Source organism: Podarcis filfolensis (genome assembly GCF_964270895.1).
Source record: "Podarcis filfolensis genome assembly, chromosome: 17".
In the NCBI taxonomy this organism is placed as follows: domain Eukaryota; kingdom Metazoa; phylum Chordata; class Lepidosauria; order Squamata; family Lacertidae; genus Podarcis; species Podarcis filfolensis.
In genome coordinates this window covers 39,053,815-39,076,815 of record NC_139621.1, presented here as the reverse complement: position 1 = coordinate 39,076,815, position 23,001 = coordinate 39,053,815, and the positions used below count along the sequence as shown (strand labels likewise).

Genomic DNA, 23,001 nt, shown 5'->3' with positions numbered 1-23,001 from the left:
AGAGTGCTGGAGGAATCTTGGGATCACCTGGAGGAGAATTTCTGAATTAATGTAGAATTTAGGCTGTCCTTTCCATGACTTAGATGAACCCCCCCCCTTTCCGATTCAATTCACACAACCAGTTTAACCATTTACAAGGCAACCTATAGGCCAAAAGGCATGTCAAAATTAAAATGTCTTTGCCAGCCGACGTGAGGCCATCTGAAATGGGAATTCCAGCACCTGACAGCAGCCAAGAAAGCCCTCTCTCAAGTCTCCACCTAATGCACTTCAGGACAGAAAGATGGATATCTCCTGCAGATCTTAAAATCCAGATTTGTATGGGTGAATAACTTCCCACATAGTCACATAAAGATTTGTAGATCATAACTAGTATATTTAATTATCCTTTTGGGAAAGGGACGGGTAGCCAGTTCTGGTCTGGCTTTTGCTTTTTCAACCGGCTAAACTTTATGGGTAGTCAAAGTCCTATGGAGAGCCTGTTGTAGTAGACTTGGGCTTTAAACTGTAAAAAGAAGGGTTATTTTCTACGTCCTCAGACTATGTCATACATTACTATAAAATACCTGCCCCCCCAAAAAAAAGTCCACCGTCTCACCTGATCTTTGGGAGGTTCACAACCTCGAAATGCAATGAAATATTGCTGGGCTTCAGCCTCCTGCTTCCTAAACCTGTGCAATGTCATAAATGTAGGTTGCTCCTTTGACAAATGGCTGTGGCTTCCTGTGCTGCTTCTTCCGGTCCCTCCTTATCCATGCCCGACAAAGGGCTCCTTTCACCCCCTCCCCCATGTGTCTTGAACCCTTGTTCCAGGGAGTCCTTGGGTGGGAGAGGGTGTCATGCCTCTTCTCACTGCTTCTGTGTTTTGAAGCGCTTACATGTGCAGTAGATACATGAGTCTGTGTGTACAGGTATGTGGTGGGTGAGTAAAAAAGGGGGATTCATATCCCTGTGGAGCAGGATTTGCCCTACAGTAGCAAATGCTGCAGGCTGCTGTGGCATTATTGAGTCTGGCGGAGGTTAGACTGTATGTGGAGCTGAGAGCTGTTATAGGGGAATCTCCCCATACCTCAGACCAAATGGGCTCCTTCTGTAATGTCTTCACTGATACATTTTGGTACGCCACCCCACAACTGGCAGGGCTCCTATGGATCCTGGCTGTGTGGCTGGAAGTAAGAACGTAAGAACCTGCTAGAACAGGCCAATGGCCCATCTTGTCCAACGTCCTGTTCTCACAGTGGCCAACCAGATGCCTGTGCAAAGCTCAAAAGCAGCACCAGAATGCAACTCTCCCCACTTGTGATTCCTAGCAACTGGTATTCATGTACTTTGTGTACTCCTCCCTTCTTTGCCATTTGGGGTGTTTTCTTCTTTACTTGTGCTTGGATCTGATATCAGATCCAGGGCCCTGCAGGATCTGATTTCTTTCCGCAGGGCCTGTAAGGCAGAGTTGTTCTGCCTGGCCTTTGGCTTGGAGCCAATTTGATTCCCTCCCCCTCTTTCTTTTTCCTTTCTTCACCTGTGATGAGGCTGCATTTTAATGTTTCAATATTTTAATGTTGTATTTTAATCTTGTTTTTAAGTTGTATTCCTTCAACTTGTTTTTATTATTGCTTGTTAGCCGCCCTGAGCCTGGCCTTGGCTGGGGAGGGCGGGGTATAAATAAAAATTACTATAAAAAATATTATTATTATAGAAGTGCCCCAAAGTAGCAGCAGGATCATAGAATTCCCCAGTGACCTGAGAAGTAATGGCTTTCCCAAGACTATTCCACCCAACCATTTTTGCTCTGGACCACACTACTGACACCGAACTATCTACTAGATGATGCATATTTATGCAGAAATGTACTCCTATGCACAATTTTACATGGAAATATATCTGCTACCAAGCATGGATGTGGTCTCTGACCTCAGCCTTGCTCTTCTTTTCTACTACGGGGACATTAATAAATTTGGTGGATTTCAAGTAGTGCTGATGCTGTCTTTTCCAGTCCAGGCAGTCATACATCAAACATGCCACAACTTCAAAGAGCTCCGTTCCAAATTCAAGCTACACAAAAGAAAAGGAGGAAATATAAAGACTGGCTTTATAACATGCAGAACACATGGGAACTCAGCCAACTTCTAAGCAATGAATTATACATGTTATTGAACAACACAACAAGCATGATTCAGTTTGAATGCATTTTAATATTAATATTATCCCACCTCAAAAAAAGCCCAGATTTCCATTATGGGAGAGTTCCTCTTTGTTCTTCCACTCACCAGCACGTGAAAGTAAATCCATACCACCAAAGAACAGAATTCCAAGCTAAATGACAACTACAGTTAATGCTTTTTCTTCCCATCATCCATTTAGGAGAATGTGGTATACAAGACATATTGTTTTGCAAATGAAGCTTCTCTTTAACCATGCCCAATGATCAGAGATGAACAATGCGGCAGTTACTTCACTGTGATGCAATCACACACCCCTACGGAATATGTTGGAATTAACCAACCACATGGCATGCCTAACTGCACTGACGGTTGACAAGGCACACTGGAGATTGGAATGCACCTCAGAAAAACTATTTCTCTTAGTCAACCAACTGCCACCCAACTGGACACATCTCCAGTTACAATGCTGCGTCACCCAAGGGGATATAGACCATCACAAATAAACAAAGTTTAGCCAAATTTCTATCTCCCCTCCTACTGTATTTTGATTACTACACTAGTCCCTAGGACAGGTATGGGAAACCATTTTGATGTCAAGTGCCACAGACAGGCCAAATTTGACAAGTGGGTGTAGTCACCCACCTGTCATGATGACACCATACAAACTGACAGGTAGGTTGTCCCAACTATCTGTCAAAATCCCTTGTATAGTTTTGCAAATCTCGCAAAATCTCGCCATGCTTCCCCGGAGAGCCAGTGTGGTGTAGTGGTTAAGAGCGGTAGACTCCTAATCTGGGGAACTGGGTTCACGTCTCCGCTCCTCCACATGCAGCTGCTGGGTGACCTTGGGCCAGTCACACTTCTCTGAAGTCTCTCAGCCCCACTCACCTCACAGAGTGTTTGTTGTGGGGGAGGAAGGGAAAGGAGAATGTTAGCCGCTTTGAGACTCCTTAAAGGGAGTGAAAGGCGGGATATCAAATCCAAACTCTTCTTCTTCTTCTTTAAACATTCCATCTTGGAGGCTTATAAGTGGAGGGTGGGAAGACTTGTAAAGCCCTTTAAGCAACTGAATGAGAGAGCTTCTTTCTCCTCTTCCCCACCCTCTGCTGCCTACTCGGGATGGGTAGGAGGAGATAGGAGCCTTTAAACATCTGAACAGGAAGCAGGGCTGAAGGATTAGCGAAAGGAATCTGTACAATGCGGACGTCTTTCTACTCGTTGCCACCCGCTCAGATTTTAAACAGAGGAGCACTCTCCCTTTCAAACAGCTCTTGATTGAACCTCTGCTTTTCAGAGTCTCCAGCACAAGTGCTGGGCTGCTTGAACCAATGAATGATGCATTAAACCCTGTCCTCCCGCCAATCAGCTGACAGCACCAGATATATCAGTTGATGGGTGTGTGGGTGGGCACAGTTTGGGAAAAATGGCTCCGTGGGCCAAAGTGGACTCCCTGGAAGGCCAAGATTCACCATGGGCTGGAGGTTCCCCATCTCTGCTCTAGAAAGCCTCAAACTGAACCTTAAGGGTATACTGATTGGTGAGGGACTATGCTAAACCTCAGGGTTCAGATTAACAGCTATTCCCACTCCGAAATTAGAAACAAATGTCACACCATGCACTATTGCCCACTTACCCCACACAAATGCTTCTTGTAAAAGACAATGAGCACAAGAGAATTCCTCCCATATGGCCTGTACCACCCCCAAATCTGATCCAAAGAGTTGGAGAAGGCCCTAGATCCTATTTAGGGGGCACATGGGCAAGGAGAGCAGGGAAATGATCAGTGGCGCAAGGAGAAATCCATGCACTAATGGAATGTTAACCTTAGTGCTACATCAAATATAACCCAATACGACTAGCCAGGGCCTTTAGTTCAGGGCGAACTCACAGGAACTCAGTTCTGGCACCTCTCAGGTGGGCACCATTGCCATTCTAAGAAAATGAGGGTGAGTTCTGGCACCATATTTCTAGAAAAATAGCACTGCTACTAACCAACATGTCAGTGTTACTCCAGTCAGCAGGAAAGGAAGACTCATTGACTAGGTGATGGAGTCGAGCTATCTGAAAGAGATTTGATCCTGGTTTCCCACTATTCAGAATTGGCTCCAAATATTTCCAGAAGGTTTTCAGGTCCTTGGCAGCTTTCTGCTTCTTCTTCTTTTCAGCTTCGACAACTAGGGTTGCATGAGCATGGAATTATTTTAGCAGGCAAGTATGCCAATAGCAAATCTTCAACGTACTTTGGGCAAAAAGGATTAAGCCACGGTCAGCTCACTCTTTTGCAAAGCCTATTTAATAATCTAAGCTTTGGTCAGATAACATGATACATAGGAATGGATGAATCTGTCAACTTTGGTTTCTTTCAGTTTTGTCATATTTCCAAGTTCAGTTCTCTACCTTTCCATGACACCTTTTTTTTGTTAAGTCCTCATGAAAACTGATCAGCATTTTAGTGAGAATTTCTCCTAATTGTAATGGACTGCTTGGAAGCAGAGGAATGGCAGGAGGAACCAGCTGGGGAACCCAAAGGGGGGAAGCTCAGAGCCCGGGGAGCGGTGGTGGGACAACAATGAGCGGTCAGAAGGAGATGAGGAAGAGGAGGTGTCGAAAGCTGAAGAGGTAACAGGGCTTAGTGAGCTGGGAGTCTGTGGCAAAGACAAGTCCAGAGGCAGAGGAAGAAGCTGAAACAGGCAAGTGGGAGGAGGGAGGTCAAGAAGCAGAGACGAATCAGGCTGGTGAAGTGTCATGGGTATCTCCCCCTCCTGCTGTGACAAGCTCCCTTCTCCCCAACTCCCAGAAACAGAAGAGGCATGAAACAGGAGAAGCAAAGACAGGCACAGTCTCTGATTGCTGAGGGGTGGAACCCTGGAGAGGAGGAGACCTAGACAGTTGTGGGGAGGAAGGGAGTTTTAGTCTTGGCAACTGATTTCATGGAGCAAGACTTACAGGGAATAAGCTGCTGTGCTCATTAGGCCTGACACTCAGTCAGGTCTGCGAAGATTGTGGTTTTGCTAATAAGGAGTTAACTCCAACTTGGAACCGTTGGAAATGGCCAGCTCGTTCTGTGACACTAATGTACACATTTTGTAAAGCAATTTTCCCTAATGTAATGTACTTCTTCCTCCTTTCCTGTTTGGTCTATTCTTTTGAATAGGATATACTCCTCAATTTCTACATTCCTGTCGTGAGTTTCATATTAAGAGCTCAAATTCATCTTGCTTGTTTCCCATACCCTGGGCTTTAGTATAGAAACTGAAACCACAAGTCATTCCCTCCAGCTGTTTCTTTAAATGAAGCTATTATTCCCAGTACTAGGTATTATTGTCTCCCTCCTGCACAGGATTTAGTTTAAAGCTTTCCTGGGCAGGTTTACAAGACTCTTAGCAAACATACTCTTGCCAACTGCTGTGAGGTGCAAGCCATCTCTTACCATAAGTCCTTCCTCAAGGAAATGGAGACCATGATCCAAGAAGCAAACCTTGGATCCAACTTCCTCCTTCCTGCTGCTTGACTTTACAAATACTCCCATTGCCTTTCTTTCCTTCCGCCAGTCTCTCACCTAGTTGCAGCTTTTGCTGCACCTTAGGAGACCCTGGCCCAAAGCACCAGCCTAGAATAGAGGCCTCTTTTTTGTTGGCTCCATGGAGCTATTAAGCAGGAAGACTCAACCACCACTACTGATGTTAAGAAAACTACTGTGGGCCAGGGGATCCCACAGTATGATAGTGACTTGGCACAAAGTGTTTTTTAATTACTGCATTATAACAATGCAACAAATAAACCTTAATTAACATAAAGCACAAGAGCGGCTGTTTGTATGTTTCCATTAAGATCTTTTTAAGCATTTAAGTGGCAAAGAGGAAAAGCAATTCATTTCATCAGAGGGCACATGGATGAGTTGGTTGTCTATTTCCCCCCACCATTTGAACATGCCCAACTCTCTCCCTTCGATGCTGGGCTGGGGTGCACTAGCTTGGGATTCTGATGGCTTCCAAGGGTCTAAAGGGTTACGGGAAACCCGGCAGAGGGCCTTCTCGGTAGTGGCGCAAGCCCTGTGGAACACCCTCCCATAAGACGTCAAAGAGATAAATAACTACACAAACTTCCATGGACATCTGAAGGCAGCCCTGTATCAGAAAGTTTTTAATGTGTGATGTTCTATTGTGTCTTTGTATATTTGTTGGAAACTTCTCAGAATGGCTGGGGCAACCCAGCCGAAAGAGCAGGGTACACAAAATTATTATTATTATTATTATTATTATTATTATCATTATTATTATTATTCTAGTATGCACTTGCTAACTATAAGTGAGTTTGGGGTGGGAGGAAGAAGGATCAGTTTGACTCCCTAGTGTTTTCTGCAAGGACTGTGCCCTGTGCCCTGTGCCATGATCACCATTACTTATTACTCTTCTGATTTATCCAGAAATGGACTTAGCTGAGGAATAAGATACAGATTTTAAAGTCTATTGAAATATCAATAGTATATCTTGGGTTTGGGGTTTTTTTTCCCTAACAGCTAATTAAAGTGCTCAAAGTATGCTACAACAAAAATGCCCATCTAAAACAAGAATAAGAATGGTGGATCTTCAGTTTCATATCACATACAATTGCTAATCATCGGCTCACCTTCTGCTTCAAGAAATGGTTCTTCCTGCAGAGCAACTCCTTCCAGGTGGGTCTGAAGTGGCTCATAATTGTCAGAAGAAATCTTAATGACGCTTGCGACATTGATCCCAAGATCGGATAGCACAGGCAGAAGTTGAGGGTAGGGAAAACCACTAATTATGAAATAATACTGAGCACCGTCATCTGGTTCATCATCTGTTCAAAACATCATACAAAGCTCATTGGTTTTATTAAAGCATAATATTGAGAAAGCATCCAAATTGGCAGTTTGTATATATATATATATATATGGTAGATGGCTTGCATATAAGTTATTTTCCATAAATACATCTATTACAAATCCTGCTTTTCAAATGCATGTAACCTTTGAAGACTTACAGTTCGGATTGTATCATAAGCAATTTATAAGGGGAATGGGTGTAACTCAGGAGGGGGCAGGGAGGCAGGGAGAAACCCTTTTGAAAAAAGGGTTATTAGTGTGCAACTATTTAACTAACAAGGGTCGCGGGTGGCGCCGTGGGTTAAACCACAGAGCCTAGGACTTGCCGATCAGAAGATTGGCGGTTCGAATCCCCGCAACGGGGTGAAGCTCCCATTGCTCGGTCCCTGCTCCTGCCAACCTAGCAGTTTGAAAGCACGTCAAGGTGCAAGTAGATAAATTGGTACCGCTCCGGCGGGAAGGGAAACGGCGTTTCCGTGCGCTGCTCTGGTTCGCCAGAAGCGGCTTAGTCATGCTGGCCACATGACCACCGGCTCCCTCGGCCAATAAAGCGAGATGAGCGCCGCAACCCCAGAGTTGGCCACGACTGGACCTAATGGTCAGGGGTCCCTTTACCTTTACCTTATTTAACTAACACTTAGTGTTTGGAGAGAGTTGATAAATGTATGTCCTGCCCAAATAGTATCATTCCCTATGTTGTCTTCAGAAAGGCATTTCCAAGGAAATTTTTCCTGCTAATGCTGGAATGTGCTGCCATGGAATGGAAGAAAGAGGCAGTATAGGCATCCCTTATTTTATTTCTGAGGTGTTCCCCAGCAAGCATTGCCAAAGCTATAACTGACAGGTGACATTAAAAGGGTTATACCATATTGAGATTCACTGAGCAAGCAATGGAAGGCAACATGGGGCTGGGGGAGCATCCCATCTCCTTTCATGGGAGCAGGAAATGGGAATAATTATCCAAGGAAAACCCTGCTCTTCCCTATGCCTGTTTATTCAGCACCTGAAATGCTTCTGGATAGAAGGATCTCCCTTTTGCCTGTGTGCACAAGGCAGTCACAAAGAGACATGAAAGACCTTCTCTAGTATTTACAGGCAAATTTTGCAACCTGTGAGCCTAAACATGCTTTGCTGAATGCTAAGTTCCTCTTGAAACTAGCAGGACATATTTCTAAAAATATGTGAAATCTAAAAGCAAAGATCAAAAGGATTTGCTTAATCATCATTTACTCTCTTCATATATTCTATGTTTACTGGCTTCCTGTAATTTAATTTATTACATTCTAATATCATGTCTCGTATGTTTGAGCTCCTCAGAATGCCAGGATTAGCTACAGCTTCCTCTTAGTGTGAATCAGTCTGAAGTCCTGAATCTGTAGTTCTTTTGACATGAAGCATATTTGTATTTTACACACCAATGTATTTGTCAAGATCATCTTCTTCTCCACGACGTTTAAGTTTGGTGTCTTTCTTAATGGTAGCTGCTGACGCACTCGGTGACTCAGGTCCCTTCTTCTTCCCTTTCCCTTTGGCACTGGGAGGTTTCTCCTTTTTGCCGCCTTTCCCTTTCCCTTTCCCCTTTTCGTCTTTCTCCTTGTCCTTGTCCTCGGTTGTCTACCAAATTAGATAAACTACATGCACATCTTATGAAAAACAACAGGGGGAAATATTACGTTGGCGTAATACAATCATTTGCACTCCTATCTGAGGCAGCTGGCTCCAAATCTAGTATGTGTTCTGAAAAGGAAAAATGAGTCCCTTTCCACCCGCTTGCTCCTTCCTACTGAAGCATCCCTGCATGGTGCAGGAAGGAGAGTTTTGCTGCACAGCACACTTCTCCCTCAACCCCAAAGCCCTCCAGGATACTTGCTATAACTTGCTGGAGCCCAAGCAGGCAACTTCCTTCTTTTCCCTATGCACATTTTAGTTTCCTTCTCACCCCTCTATGAATTGCCTGTCCACGCAATGCTAAACTGCATTTAAGCTAGCAGGAAAATCCACTGGCAAAGTAACTTCCTTGCCCCTTGCTTCAGGGTTTTGTTGTGACCAGGGTAGGGTTGTACCCTGGGCTGGCATGATGTTGGGTCATTTCTCTGGGTTTGCTTGAGGAATGTGTGTGTGTGTGCGTGCACTTTAGATTTGGCAGGTCCATGCCTGAACTTTATACACCTAGTTTCATTCCGCTGTACTGGGCAACTTCTGGCATCTAAAGTGTCGCCTTGCCAATGACACTCCCTTTCTGTCAAAAGCACTTAATACCACCTCCCAAGACCCTTCAGCCAGCCTCCCAGGAAAGTTAGGACCGCTGCCTAAACAATAACAACAGCAAGAACAACTAAAATTAAACTCAGTTTAAATAAATGCAGAGTACTAACAGATACCACAGATAAGCAAAGTTACAAAAATATAATCCATCTCTGACTGCCACAAAAAATAATACAGATTGCTATTTCAACAAATTGCTTATGATTCAAGTGGTATTTTGTTTCGCATTTGACTAAAAGTACAATTTGTTATGTTTCAGCTCCGAAGTCCATTGAATTCAATAGGACTTACTCCCAGGTGATCCTAAAATACCTTCTTTTCAGCAGCCCTTCTCTGCAGGTCCTTCTGTTTAATGCAGAGCATCTGATATTTAATTAACTTTCCAATCAGAGTTACGGGAAGTGCTTCTCCATTACTGAGAATGATTTTTGCCACCTCTAACACCTGCAAAGAGAAAACGAATGATTACTGCTTCAGTATTAAATTCAGTATATGTGGTGTCCTGCAACAGGAGACATAAGCATACTGGTTGAAGTTAGGGAATGAGGAATAGGGATGTACCAGTCTGGTTTGCAAGTCTGGCCTGTCTTAAAAGGTAAGGAAAATCAGCTATAGAGCCTGTTCCAACCCCTCTGGAAAGGCTGTAATTCACCAATAGCAACCTGGGCAAAACAGGACATGATTCTGTGTTGGCAAATTTTGGTGAGTGTAGCAAACAGAAGTGTGAGCCTGCCATATTTGACCTGGTGCGAAATTACACCATGGATGTGGGTGTCATGGAAACACAGATGCTTAGGACATGGGACAATGATATGCCCATGATGCAGTCCCATTCCAGTAGAACAAGCACTATTGGTTTGGCATTCAAGCGGTGTTCATAGATTCCACCATACCTTCAGGTTCAGATTTCAGGTATGATATGGCACTGCTATAACATAGCTGTTTTTAAGTACAATTTGTTCGGACAGTAAACCAACAACGGGAACCTTGCTATTATTTGTACCTGCAAACACAAATGCAAACTAACCAATGGCAGTTTCAGAATTACTTTTGGGTACTAGAGTTTCCATCCGGGTACAATTTCCCCCTTTCTTGTTCATACTGATTCTGCTGGTGTGTAGCCTAATTGGGGTGGAATAAGGTTATTGAATTTTCTTTGGGTGATGACAGCAGTAAGAACATACGGCTACGTTGTCCAGATGTGTGGCATTGACAAGCTGTTTTATGACTATGTTTTTTACAGCTTGTTTCCACCAAATTTCATATAACTTACTAACATCTGGGATCTTTTCCTTACATTCACATAACCACTTAAAAACAACAACATGACACAAAAACTCATCAATAGTTTTTAGAAGAAAGAGAGGTGTTGCATGATAGTGACTCTTAAAATGTTCTTCCAAGGTTGAAAGTGTTTCCAAGGAAGACTTTATATAAAACATTTCTCTAATTTTCTTTTTGAGCATACTGGATCTATTTATAGCTTTTGAATGAATGAGGTGTTACTCCACAGTTCTGACATCCTCTCATACCCTCACACCTCTGGAGAAATTGCACTCGACTGCATATGGTGTCGATTTTGCTTTCACAGATATGGACGACTGTTCTTGCTGCATGTCAATATGTTTTCCGAAGCTGGCAGGCTTCATGTTGAGAATGCAGTCAAAGGGCTTCACTCTCGACAAATGCAAGGGCAGAGAAAGATGCTATGTAGTTCCCAGCCTACAGCTGCCAGGGTTCATATGGTGAATGAGGGAGAGTTACTTTAGCTTTGTACCGTCAACTGCAGGCTGCACTGGAACTGTGTAAAGCATTAATAGTTTCAGAGGACTTAAACAAGTCAGCAAAGTTGGAAACCGTCTAAATGATATCCTAAATGCAGCAAGTTTTCACCAAAGGGTACCATTCCTTTGGGGGGCATTACTTTGGGTGTAAGAAAGCAAGGGGAAAGAGCCAAGTCTCACTCTCCTGAGCTTGGAGAGTGTAATTAAAGTGATAATTGCAGGTGGATCATTCCATGGTTAAGTGAAACATGAGCACAAATGCTAACATATTTATATCTACTCTAATTGACTTCTGGAGGGCTGGGTGCGAGTGTGGTTCCTGTTAACTACGTTTATTTTTATTATTATAAAGTAACACTGTTTATTATTCTTAGGACAATGCTGGATTAGCCTGCACTAGAACCAGAGGGCCAATGATGCAGGAAGGAGATGCAGATACCACTACGGGCAGGGAATGCTATAGCAGTGTAGGGAAGGAGCACCAGGTCTTAATAATACTAGTGGCTTGTCTGTAGTCTTAAACCTGAAGATGCTTTGAAGGAACACCAAGTTGGTTAATGGGATCCAGGAAAAACATGCCAACCTTGCTCATGTGACTGAGACCTGGTGGCCTTCTACAGTCTACAGCACCTAGAGGAGTTCCAAACAAACAGAAAGAAAAAAATGTTCCAGAAATTCTAAACCATTTGTTTATGCCCTGGAAGCTCAAATCTTGCAAACCATGGTTTGGTATGATGACTTGTCCAAACCTATACAAGTCCAGTTGTGCGTTGTGTGCCTTGAAGCTGTCTGTCTTGTTTTGGACTCCAAAATAAGTGCAGACGTGTGAAATGACCTATGAAGTAGCACTTAGCTGCTCACCATATAACATCCTGACACATCATTGCTTACCCTTAGTATGTTGACTAGAAATGGTAAAGTGTACACTATTCTACATCTAGCGTCTCATAAAAAAAAGTTTCAAGGTTTTCTTCAGTACCAGCTGCAAAGCAAACAGCCCCAGCCATGAAAGCACTCTCTTCCGAAGAGACAAGAGCTAGAAAAGTAATCCAAGCAATGGTAATTAAAAATCCTTTCACTCACCTCAGTATACAAAGGCGGTTCTTTTTCCTTTTCCTTTTCCTTTTCTTTTTCTTTGCCCTTTGGTTTGCTTACTTCTCCACTCCCCATGATCTGTAAAACATATATAATGTAATGAACAAAGACAAGAGAATTAATTTTCTGAATTTATTTTATGCTCCCCTAGGTTTGTAATAGGGACACGGGTGGCGCTGTGGTCTAAACCACTGAGCCTCTGGGCTTGCCGATCAGAAGGTCGGCAGTTCAAATCCCTGCGACGGGGTGAGATCCCGTTGCTCGGTCCCTGCTCCTGCCAACCTAGCAGTTTGAAAGCACGTCAAAGTGCAAGTAGATAAATAGGTACCGCTCCGGCAGGAAGGTAAACAGCATTTCCGTGTACTGCTCTGGTTTCTCCAGAAGCAGCTTAGTCATGCTGGCTACATGACCCGGAAAAACTGTCTGCGGACAAACATCAGCTCCCTCGGCCAGTAAAGCAAGATGAATGCCACAACCCCAGAGTCGTTCACGACTGGACTTAACTGTCAGGGGTCCTTTACCTTTAGGTTTAGGTTTATGATACTCAGACATCCTCAGAGTGAGATGTGTTGCTTAATGTAGACTGCTTTAGCTGAGTCTGAAGACTTGGGGAAAGGTAAAATCTACCTTTTTTTTATTCTGACTAGCAAGCTCCTATGCCATATCAAAATCTGATTTTGAAACTCAAAAATGGCTTATCATGTGCATGCCCAATGATCCTTTGCGCAAACAGAACTGGTTTTGCTACTCCTTAAATCCCTAGCCTAATCTTCTAAGGAGAGTACATGTATTGCACTCTAAGGAAAGTAAGTATATTGAACTCTACACGGCTTATAAACATGCTGCATGTTAGACATTTAAAACTATCCTGACCAAAGTCTTAAACTACTGCTAATAAAGCTCTTGTAAGGTATAGTGTCAAGACTCAATAGAGAGTACAAGATTTCCACTCAGATATCTGACAAAACAAAGGGGGTAAAACAACTTCCAATTTCCTTCCTCCAATCCAGTTTCAAGGGATGCAAATGAGCCCCGGAGTGATTCCTCTCAATCCAGCTACATCTAGTCTTTAAATTCTGTCTCCCTGTCAATGCCCACGTCCTTCTCCTCCAGCTTATTCTGAGAATCATATCCCAGGAGACCAGAAAGCATATTTCCATCCCGTGGCAATGGGGTGAGCATTATTTTACATCACTATTGGTAGAGATGCATTCTCGTTTCAGTTTTAACCCCAGCATCCACACCCCACCTCTCACCATTATAAATACCAAATACCTGGGCTAATGTTCCTTCCCAAGTCACCATGCTAAAGAGCCTCCGCATTGGCACCTGCACAGCAAGAGACAGGGCCTTCGTGTGAAGTTCATCCTCGGTTTGTTCCCCAACAACCATTGCGATACTGGGAATCCAATTTTCCTATCCCAAAAATAATAAAAAACAATTTTTACATTCAAGAAGTATAGACAACTACTCTCTTACCACCAGATGGCAATATTATACTGCAGAATAATTTTCTCAATGTATTTGACGCTAGCAATATTCAGTGACAATTCTCTGTATGATTTAGACATACTTGCATTGGTTGTGAAAATAATATGAAGCAAAGTTTCAAATTTATAATTTCTTACACACTTAGAAATGTATGGCGGATCAAAACACACTTCAGAACAAATGGAATTTTATGTTAATATCTGCAAAAACAAGCTACGCTTTTAAAATGATTGCTCAAATATGACCTTATATTTTCCATCAGGACGCGGGTGGCGCTGTGGGTAAAACCTCAGCGCCTAGGACTTGCCGATCGCATGGTTGGCGGTTCGAATCCCCGCGGCGGGGTGAGCTCCCGTCGTTCGGTCCCAGCTCCTGCCCACCTAGCAGTTCGAAAGCACAATTAAGTGCAAGTAGATAAATAGGTACCGCTTTCTAGCGGGAAGGTAAACGGCGTTCTGTGTGCTGCTCTGGTGCCGGTTCGCCGGAGCAGCTTCGTCACACTGGCCACGTGACCCGGAAGTGTCTGCGGACAGCGCTGGCTCCCGGCCTCTAGAGTGATATGAGCGCACAACCCTAGAGTCTGTCAAGACTGGCCCGTACGGGCAGGGGTACCTTTACCTTTTTATATATGGTAAGCTGTTAAATGCTAATGGTTTCCAAAGAGAGCTGTCACATTTGCCAATTCTTACTATGCTTTGTCTGGACTTCAAATACACCTAATTCTTTAACTCCTATTTTTGAGGTCCACCCAAAATACTGAAACCAGCCACAGCAAAATTCAAACCTAAAGCCATTATGCTAGATTTCCGAATAAAAAAGAGGGCTTCAGTGATATAAGACAAACGCCTGACAGTGTGGAAAGTAACCAGGATTGTCCTCGTGTTGCTATCTGTAAATGGCCCTTCTTTCAATTAATACACATCTCCAGTGTTAGCCAATAAATACACTTTATTAGTCTTGCTTATTAAAGGGCTGCTTGAAAGGTTGGCAGGACCATTATGAAATTAACGGGCAGTGACCTTAATAATAATGTATCAAGCCATCGTACATTTCACAGTTGTCAATAATAAAGTCCAGCAGCATTTGGGGTGCCAAATGTGACCTTCAGCAACTCTGCCACACCCCACGCAAATTACTCTGTCTTCAGGGCTAAGATACTAATGATCCTTTTAATAAGAAATTGACTGAGCAATGGCTGATACTGTATCACTACATCAGCCTCTGTCAGCATCTCCTTTAAATTAGCTGCACAGGTGTCATCTGGATTTACAGGGGCTTGAGGGAAGAGCAGAACGTGGCATTTATTTTATTTAGGATTTTTCATTTATATATATATGATATAAAAAATAAAAGCACAATAAAGCAATTAAGCAGAAATCAATGCAATATTAGTTGCAACTGAATTATGTCCCATTAATTTCAGTTGGGTGTGAAACTATCAGGCACTGTAGATAACCCTAAGAAGGGCAGTAAAGCTGTGAAACTAGTGACTTGTTTAACTTTGCTGACTAGTCACTTTAAAGCATTAGGCTCATCTAAGCTCTGGTTTTCCCAGCAGTGATGTATGGAAGTGAGAGCTGGACCATCAAGAAGGCTGATTGCCAAAGAATGGATGCTTTTGAATTATGGTGCTGGAGGAGACTCTTGAGAGTCCCATGGACTGCAAGAAGATCAAACCTCTCCATTCTGAAGGAAATCAGCCCTGAGTGCTCACTGGAAGGACAGATCCTGAAGCTGAGGCTCCAGTACTTTGGCCACCTCATGAGAAGAGAAGACTCCCTGGAAAAGACCCTGATGTTGGGAAAGATGGAGGGCACAAGGAGAAGGGGATGACAGAGGACGAGATGGTGGGACAGTGTTCTCGAAGCTACCAGCATGAGTTTGACTAAACTGCGGGAGGCAGTAGAAGACAGGAGTGCCTGGCGTGCTCTGGTCCAGGAGGTCACGAAGAGGCGGACACAACTAAACAACAACAAAAGTCTACTGTCTGCAGCTGGGCTCAGAAATGCCTATTGCCACAAAGGATCAGGCTGCTCATGAATTTGCGGCTGAAACAAAATCTGATCTGAGGATCTCACAGCTCATTTTTTTATTCAGTGTATTTAAAATACATGAATCCACCCCTACCCCCGCCAAATGAAGAATCCAGGGAACTATAGTTTGCTAAGGGTGCTGAGAATTGTAGCTCTGTAAGGGAAACTACAATTTGCAGGGTTTTTTGGGTGTTTAAATGTATGGTGTGCTCGTTAGACCAAAATGATGCATTAGCTCCTTGCTCAAGGCTGAGTATTGACACCTGTCCAAGGATCAAAGAAACTTCAAGGGCTAAGCAGCCAGTGTCGTATAGTGGTTCGTGTGTTGAACTAGGACCTGGGAGACGCGGATTTGAATCTCCACTTGGCCATGAAGCTCACTGGGCAACCTTGGGGTCAGTCAAGGCCTCTCAGACTAACCTACACCTCACAAGGTTGTTGTGCAGGTGGAATTAGGAAGCAAGAGAACCATGGAGGCCACCTGGGGGAGGGGGGGAGGCGAAATATAAATGCAAATAATAACATAAATGAAATTATCCTTTCTTTGTACACCACCTTGAGCTCCTTGGAGAAAATGGGGGATGTAAATGTGCTAAATTCCACTTTAAATTCCACCAAGGATAAGCATTGGGTTTGCCTGGGCTACAACACATCACATGCCCTTCCTTCAATGTAAAACGCACTAAACAAAGAGGGAGACTCTGAAGCAAAACTAGGATCTCTAGCACAAGTGAGCTCAAGTGAAGCTTGTGCATGTGTGTGTATGTGTGTACATATATATGCGAGTGTATGTATATTTGTGTACATGTGTGTGTATCTGTGTATATATGTGTGCATATATGTTTTTGTGTGTGTGTATGTGTGTGTGTGCACATATATGTCTATGTGTGTACAGGTGTGTGTATGTGTATATATGCAATGCTTTTTTCTGGGGGGGACGCAGGGGTACGCCTACCCCTAAGCATTTTGTGAATCTTTGTACTTTTGTCCATTTAATGTTATTTATTTTCCCCAATTTGAACGATAAAACGGTGGTTTTCTTGAGTCAAAATGAGAGTACTCCTAAACAATTTTTAAAGAAAAAAAGCACTATAAGTGTGTGCAAATATGTGTATGTGTGTGTACACATGTGTGTATATGTTTGTGTTTGTGTACATGTGTGTATCTGTGTGTACGTTTGTGTATGCGTGCATATATGTGTGTGTACACGTATATGTGTGTATATATGTTTATGTATACATATATGTGTGCACATATATATGAATGTGTGTGTGTACACGTGTGTCTCCCCGCCCCGCCACACCCCAACCAACGCACCTCATCTGTGTACCCGTGTGTACCTTTGTGTGTATGTGCATATATGTGTGTGTACACTTATATGTGTGTATATACGTTTGTGTTTACATATGTGTGTACACATATATTGTGAGTGTGTGTACACATATGTGTGTATATATTTGTGTTTGTGTACATATATGTGTGTGTGTATATGTGTGTGTACATGTATATGTGTGTATATACGCTTGTGTTTACATATGTGTGTACACATATATTGTGAGTGTGTGTACACATATGTGTGTATATATTTGTGTTTGTGTACATATATGTGTGTGTATATATGTGTGTGTGTACACGTATATGTGTGTATATACGCTTGTGTTTACATATGTGTGTACACATATATTGTGAGTGTGTGTACACATATGTGTGTATATATTTGTGTTTGTGTACATATATGTGTGTGTATATATGTGTGTGTACATGTATATGTGTGTATATAGGCTTGTGTTTACATATGTGTGTACACATATATTGTGAGTGTGTGTACACATATGTGTGTATATATTTGTGTTTGTGTACATATATGTGTGTGTATATATGTGTGTGTGTACACGTATATGTGTGTATATACGCTTGTGTTTACATATGTGTGTACACATATATTGTGAGTGTGTGTACACATATGTGTGTATATATTTGTGTTTGTGTACATATATGTGTGTGTGTACACGTATATATGTGTATATACGCTTGTGTTTACATACGCGTGCGCACACATATATTATGAACGTGTGTGTGTGTGTACACGTGTGTCTCCCCGCGCCCCCCCCCCCAACGCACCTCCTCTAACCGGGCAGACACCAGCCCAGCCTCCCAGTTCTTGGAGCCGGTCCCGGTGGGCGCCGAGGCCGCGCTGCCGCTCTTGGGCCGCTTGGGCGCCATGGCCTCGAGAGGAAGAGTCCGAGCGGTCGCCTTGGCAACCCGAAGCGGGCCGGCCCTTCGCGCAGGCGCCCAAAGAGCCGCCGCCGTCGCCAGGGCAACCCCAGCGCCGCCTGGCCTGCGGGCGAGGCCTGCCCTTCGGGGTGGCTGGGAGTTGCGAGGCTGGGTCGCAAAAAAAGCTCCAAAACATAGTTATTAAACCCATAGGCGTTAATTTATGGCCCCTGTTTTTATTTATTTGGCGCCACTGGCTGTTCAGCACGGAAATCCGTGTTTCTCAGCATCCTTTTTCCTACCTCGGCTCGCAGTTTTTCTTTGAAATGGGCATAACCTTTTGCTCACATTTGGATATTGGGAAACCTGTCTTTTAGGGAAAAAAATGCATCTTGTGCTTTCGTGCTGTGGTCTTAAGGGCGACATGCGCTTTTACTAAATAATAATAAAAATACCTGTCAAAATGTTGCGCTTCAGTGTTTGTGTGTGTCCTCGCAGTGTTAACAGTGCCTAGGACTGCAATCATGCTGATTCTCCAAAAATGCGTATTATGCTATGAATTGCAACTCTCTCTGTGTGTGTAAAATAATGGATCACTAATAATAATAATAATAATAATAATAATAATAATAATAAATTATTATTTATACCCCACCCATCTGGCTGGGTCTCCCCAGCAACTCTGGGCGGCTTCCAACAAAACACTAAAAGACAATAACCTATTAAACATTAAAAGCTTCCCTAAACAGGGCTGTCTTTAGATGTCTTCTAAAAGTTTGGTAGTTATTTTTCTCTGCCTGCATTTTTGCGCTCTTCTTGGGCATGGCTCTGGACTCCCCTTAGGGACAGGGCTTTGGGGCTGTCACATTGAACTCCTGCACTTAAAATGTACCACTAAGCTTAACACATGATCCTATTACACTGAGACAACTCAAGAGATGATATTGAAAAAATATAGAGGGGGAGAGTGTATCATAAGGCACTTCGAAGGTTTGGCAGGCATATTAAAGGCAGCCTCAAAAGGGAAAATGTATATAAATCACATAATCTGACATTACAATACGTAATATTATTTGAAAGCATAGCACATCCACACCGTGTCCACCTCCGAGGATAATGGCAAAGATGTGCTTGGTCTTTGTCCTTCACCTGTTGTTGTTGTTTAGTTGTTGAGTCGTGTCCGACTCTTCGTGAATGGATAGGTTTGATCTTCCTGCAGTCCATGGGACTCTCCAGAGTCTCCTCCAGCACCAGAATTCAAAAGCATCAATTCTTCGCCGATCAGCCTGCTTTATGGTCCAGCTCTCACTTCCCTACATCACTACTGGGGAAACCAGAGCTTTAACTATACTGACCTTTGTCAGCAAGGTGGTGTCTCTGCTTTTTAAGACGCTGTCTAGGTTTGTCATTGCTTTTCTTCCAAGAAGCAGGCGTCTTTTAATTTAGTGGCTGCTGTCACCATCTGCAGTGATCATGGAGCCCAAGAAAGTCAAATCTCTCACTGCCTCCATTTCTTCCCCTTATATTTGCCAGGAGGTGACGGGGCCAGTGGCCATGATCTTCGTTTTTTTGATGTTGAGCTTCAGACCATATTTTGCGCTCTCCTCTTTCACCCTCATTAAAAGGTTCTTCACCTGTAGTTTGTACCAAAGGTGCAATCTCTTCAGTCTGCAGGCTAATAAGTGCAAGATCAGAAGCTTCTCACTAGACGCCCAGCATTTCAAGGGTCCTCTCACCTTTCCCACCAGTGTAGAGCAAAGTTTCTTTAGGGTATTTTATTTTATTTTATTTATGTATGTACAGTCCTTTCAACAGAAGACTTGACATCCAAAATAAACCAGAATACAAGCAAAAACATGACTCATATATTTTCATTTGTACCAAATTCTTCCCAAATTCCCTTGTTTTTCTATTCTTTAATCTTAGTCTTCTTCTTTTAACTCCTTATTCTTAGCCTCTTAAATCACCTATGTATCCTTAACAATTTTCCAAGTATTGCCCTGTGCCTCCCTCCCCCCGACCCATTGCTTCCCTTCACCCATGTGCGATCTTCTCTACATAATATTGTTTCTTGTTTTGTTAATTAAAGTTGTATTTATTGTTTTGTATATGATATCATCTTGTATCCTTGCGCACTTTAGCTATTGCATATTAAATTTGAGCTACAATCCCAGTTCTTTCCATATATTCCTTTACACACTCCCACTCTTTGTAAATTTTTTTATTAGAACAGCCTCTAATCGTTGCCGTTAATTTGCCATCTCAGCAAATTCACAAATTTTAGCTCTCCATTCTGATAGTTCTGGTATTTTTTCTGTTTTCCAATTTTTTTGCCACTAGTAATCTGGCCGCTGCCGTTGCGTATAGGAATACATTCTTTTTTCATTCCTTTTTTTCCTTGGGGATGTCACTGGATATTAAGCCCAGCAAATATGCTTCCGGCTTTTTGGACATTGAACTCTTAAATATATTTTTAAGCTCTTCATGTACCACTATCCAAAATTGCTTAACCACCTTGCACCCCCACCACATATGATACATCGCTCCTACCTCTGATTAGCATTTCCAACAGAGATTTGAGTATTTGTTATAAATCTTTGCTAATTTTACTGGGGTAAGATACCAATGGTACAACATCTTCATTAAATTTTCTTTTATCAGATAGCAAGCTGTAAAATTTATATCAATTTTCCATAGCCTGTGGAGAGCAAAGTTTCATAGCTTCTTCAGTATTTTACAGATTAGGCTCTGGAGAAGTATGTGACTCCTTGCACAACCCACGTATTTAATGTTGTTCTTAATCATCATTATAATTATATGCTATCTGCAGGTTTAGACACTGCAATGTTAAATTATCTGTCTGCCCCATTCGTGTAGAATGTGGTGGGGGTGGTTGATTTTTATATCAAGAAGGGACACTTGGGTGAAGGAGCTGAACTCTTCTACCTTGTTCCTCCCCATAATCAATCACTTAGACATACACACACCTGCCCAGCCTGGCTTGTATTGGACGCAGGCTGGGGAAAAAATGCTGGCTAGCCATGGAGAGCAAAGGTGAATATGTTACACACACACCCCCAATCCCTTTTATACATGAACAGAGCAGAAACCTGATTAAATAGATGTGACTGTCACCACTCCATCAAGTTCAGCCTATATACTTCGCACTAGTTCAACGTACAGGGAACTTTAGCTTGACCTCAGTGTAGTACTTTCATTAACAGACCAGAAATAAAAGGAAGTAGAAAGAAATAGAAAGCTTTCCTTCTATATTATGGACCAAAGTCTACCATCGTTGAGTTTTTTCTTTCTTTTTTGGGGGTTATGCTTGAAGTGTTTCTCCAAGACACTAGTCCAAAATCAATAGCGGGTTGGTTAGGTCTGAATTTGAAAGCTGCAGTTCTACACAGAAGGCTGCTGGGAGGATTTGCCTTATAATGTATCTAACAAATTACAAATCCAAATGGGATTTATGTGAAACCAGTATTCTGGGGCTCTTGGCATGTCTTGGAAGAAGAGTGAGCAAACTGAACTCGCACAATAGTGTTGGAGCATGACCTCAGCCTGGACACATACTGTGCAGTGACTTGGAGGTCTGCACAGGTGTGGGCAAGCTAGGCTCACTCTCTGGCCGAAATCACATTCCAAATATTACCATATGTTCCCACACGGAGAAGAAAGAAGAGAGAGGATTGCTGCTTGGGAGAGAGTAGGAGAGCTGCCAAGATAAAGAATTCATTACAGGGGAGTCATGTTGTGATCTTACACTGGAGACAAGTGAAATATTTTGTGTGATTTAACATTCTGTGAAAATATCCCAAAACACATGCTTTCCCCCACCTCTACCCCTAACTCTATTATACCCATCTGGCTGCTCAGAGCCAGGAATCTTTATTTAAATTTCAAGCAAGCCTTGAAATGTTGCTCTTTGCTGAATTATTGATTCAGTCCAAAATTTCGGCTGGGAGGATACAGCCCTTCCCTGTTCATTCAAGTGCCTGAGCTAGTAGCAACCAAACACTTTTAGTCTAGTACAAATGGGGAGGAGAGATAAATTGTGTGCAAAAAGAAAGACGAAAGGAAGAAGGGAAAGGAAAGGAAGAAGGGAAGGTCACCTAAATAGTTGGATGAACCAGTCCTTTAAAAAAGCAGGAGGATGGAAAATTTGACCAGAAAAGGTAGAAGACTTAAAAGATGGTTGGGAAATTTCAATTGCTGCAAAATACAGCCACCTGGCTATTGGTTGGATTTGGGCAACTGGAGCATATAGCACCTATATTGCTCTAGCAATAATATAGTTGCCATCCCCAGGCCCCAGTTTAAAGTCCAGGTGATGTCCTTTAAAGTCTTGAGCAGGTTGGCACCAGACTACCTAAAGAGCTGCCTGCACCTGTATCAACTGGCCTGTACCTTAAGATCTGCTCTGAAGGCTTTACAGCAACAGTTAGGTTGGCTGGCACGTAGAGCAGGGCCTTCTTATCAGTGGCCCCACAGTTATGGAATTCAATCTTACATGCGATCAGGAAGGCCCCTCCCTCAGTACATTTATACAGGCCTTGAATATAAACTTTCATGCCATGGTCTCTAATGGCTAACCGTAAACTGAGCTATAGAAATGATGTTGTGTGGCCTGGTTTTTGTATGTAACATATGCTAGACTATTTTTTTTTTTTTGTATGCTGGTTTTTGTGAAGTAGATGTTCAAAATTACATTTTATTGATAATGGGTGATATCCAATTAAGGCATATTCAGAGTAGAGCCAGCCACTGAAATCAATGGACTTTGAGTGAAGGCATATCCTGAAATACATCAGTGTACTGGATTCTATCCAATCTTAAGTCTTCTCAGCCAGTGTCTCTGGAACATAGGATTGTGCATGTCATTTTTAAATTTTTGAAATAGGCTTACAGATTTTGTGTCTGCAGTGACGTACCAATACACTGAACGCCCCCATTCCTTCTTATGGGTATATATTATTATTCAGTGTCTATTTAATAAGTGTTATCAATAGCTGCCAGGGAATTAAATTTGAGTTTCTTATTTTATGTATGTATGCATATTACTCAAAAGAGGTTTACACTCTCTATGAAATTTAATGTCAAGGCAC

At 42.6% G+C, this 23,001-nt stretch overlaps 1 protein-coding gene across 2 annotated transcripts in view; it reads right to left on the bottom strand.

Moving 5' to 3' along the window:
* Window positions 1–17,969, bottom strand: part of SPAG17 (sperm associated antigen 17) — a gene marked incomplete at its 5' end in the record, with an annotated part of 77,335 nt that extends 59,366 nt beyond the window's left edge. Inside the window, 8 exons of one of the 2 annotated variants that reach the window (XM_083592613.1) lie at window positions 1,912–2,052; window positions 4,155–4,336; window positions 6,792–6,986; window positions 8,427–8,625; window positions 9,589–9,720; window positions 12,144–12,233; window positions 13,431–13,571; window positions 17,801–17,969. In XM_083592613.1, the coding sequence (XP_083448739.1) occupies window positions 1,912–2,052; window positions 4,155–4,336; window positions 6,792–6,986; window positions 8,427–8,625; window positions 9,589–9,720; window positions 12,144–12,233; window positions 13,431–13,571; window positions 17,801–17,902 (1,182 nt within the window). The remainder of the gene's footprint in view (window positions 1–1,911; window positions 2,053–4,154; window positions 4,337–6,791; window positions 6,987–8,426; window positions 8,626–9,588; window positions 9,721–12,143; window positions 12,234–13,430; window positions 13,572–17,800) is intronic. The other variant, XM_083592614.1, reaches the window with a different exon arrangement.
* Window positions 17,970–23,001: the final 5,032 nt, after the last annotated feature.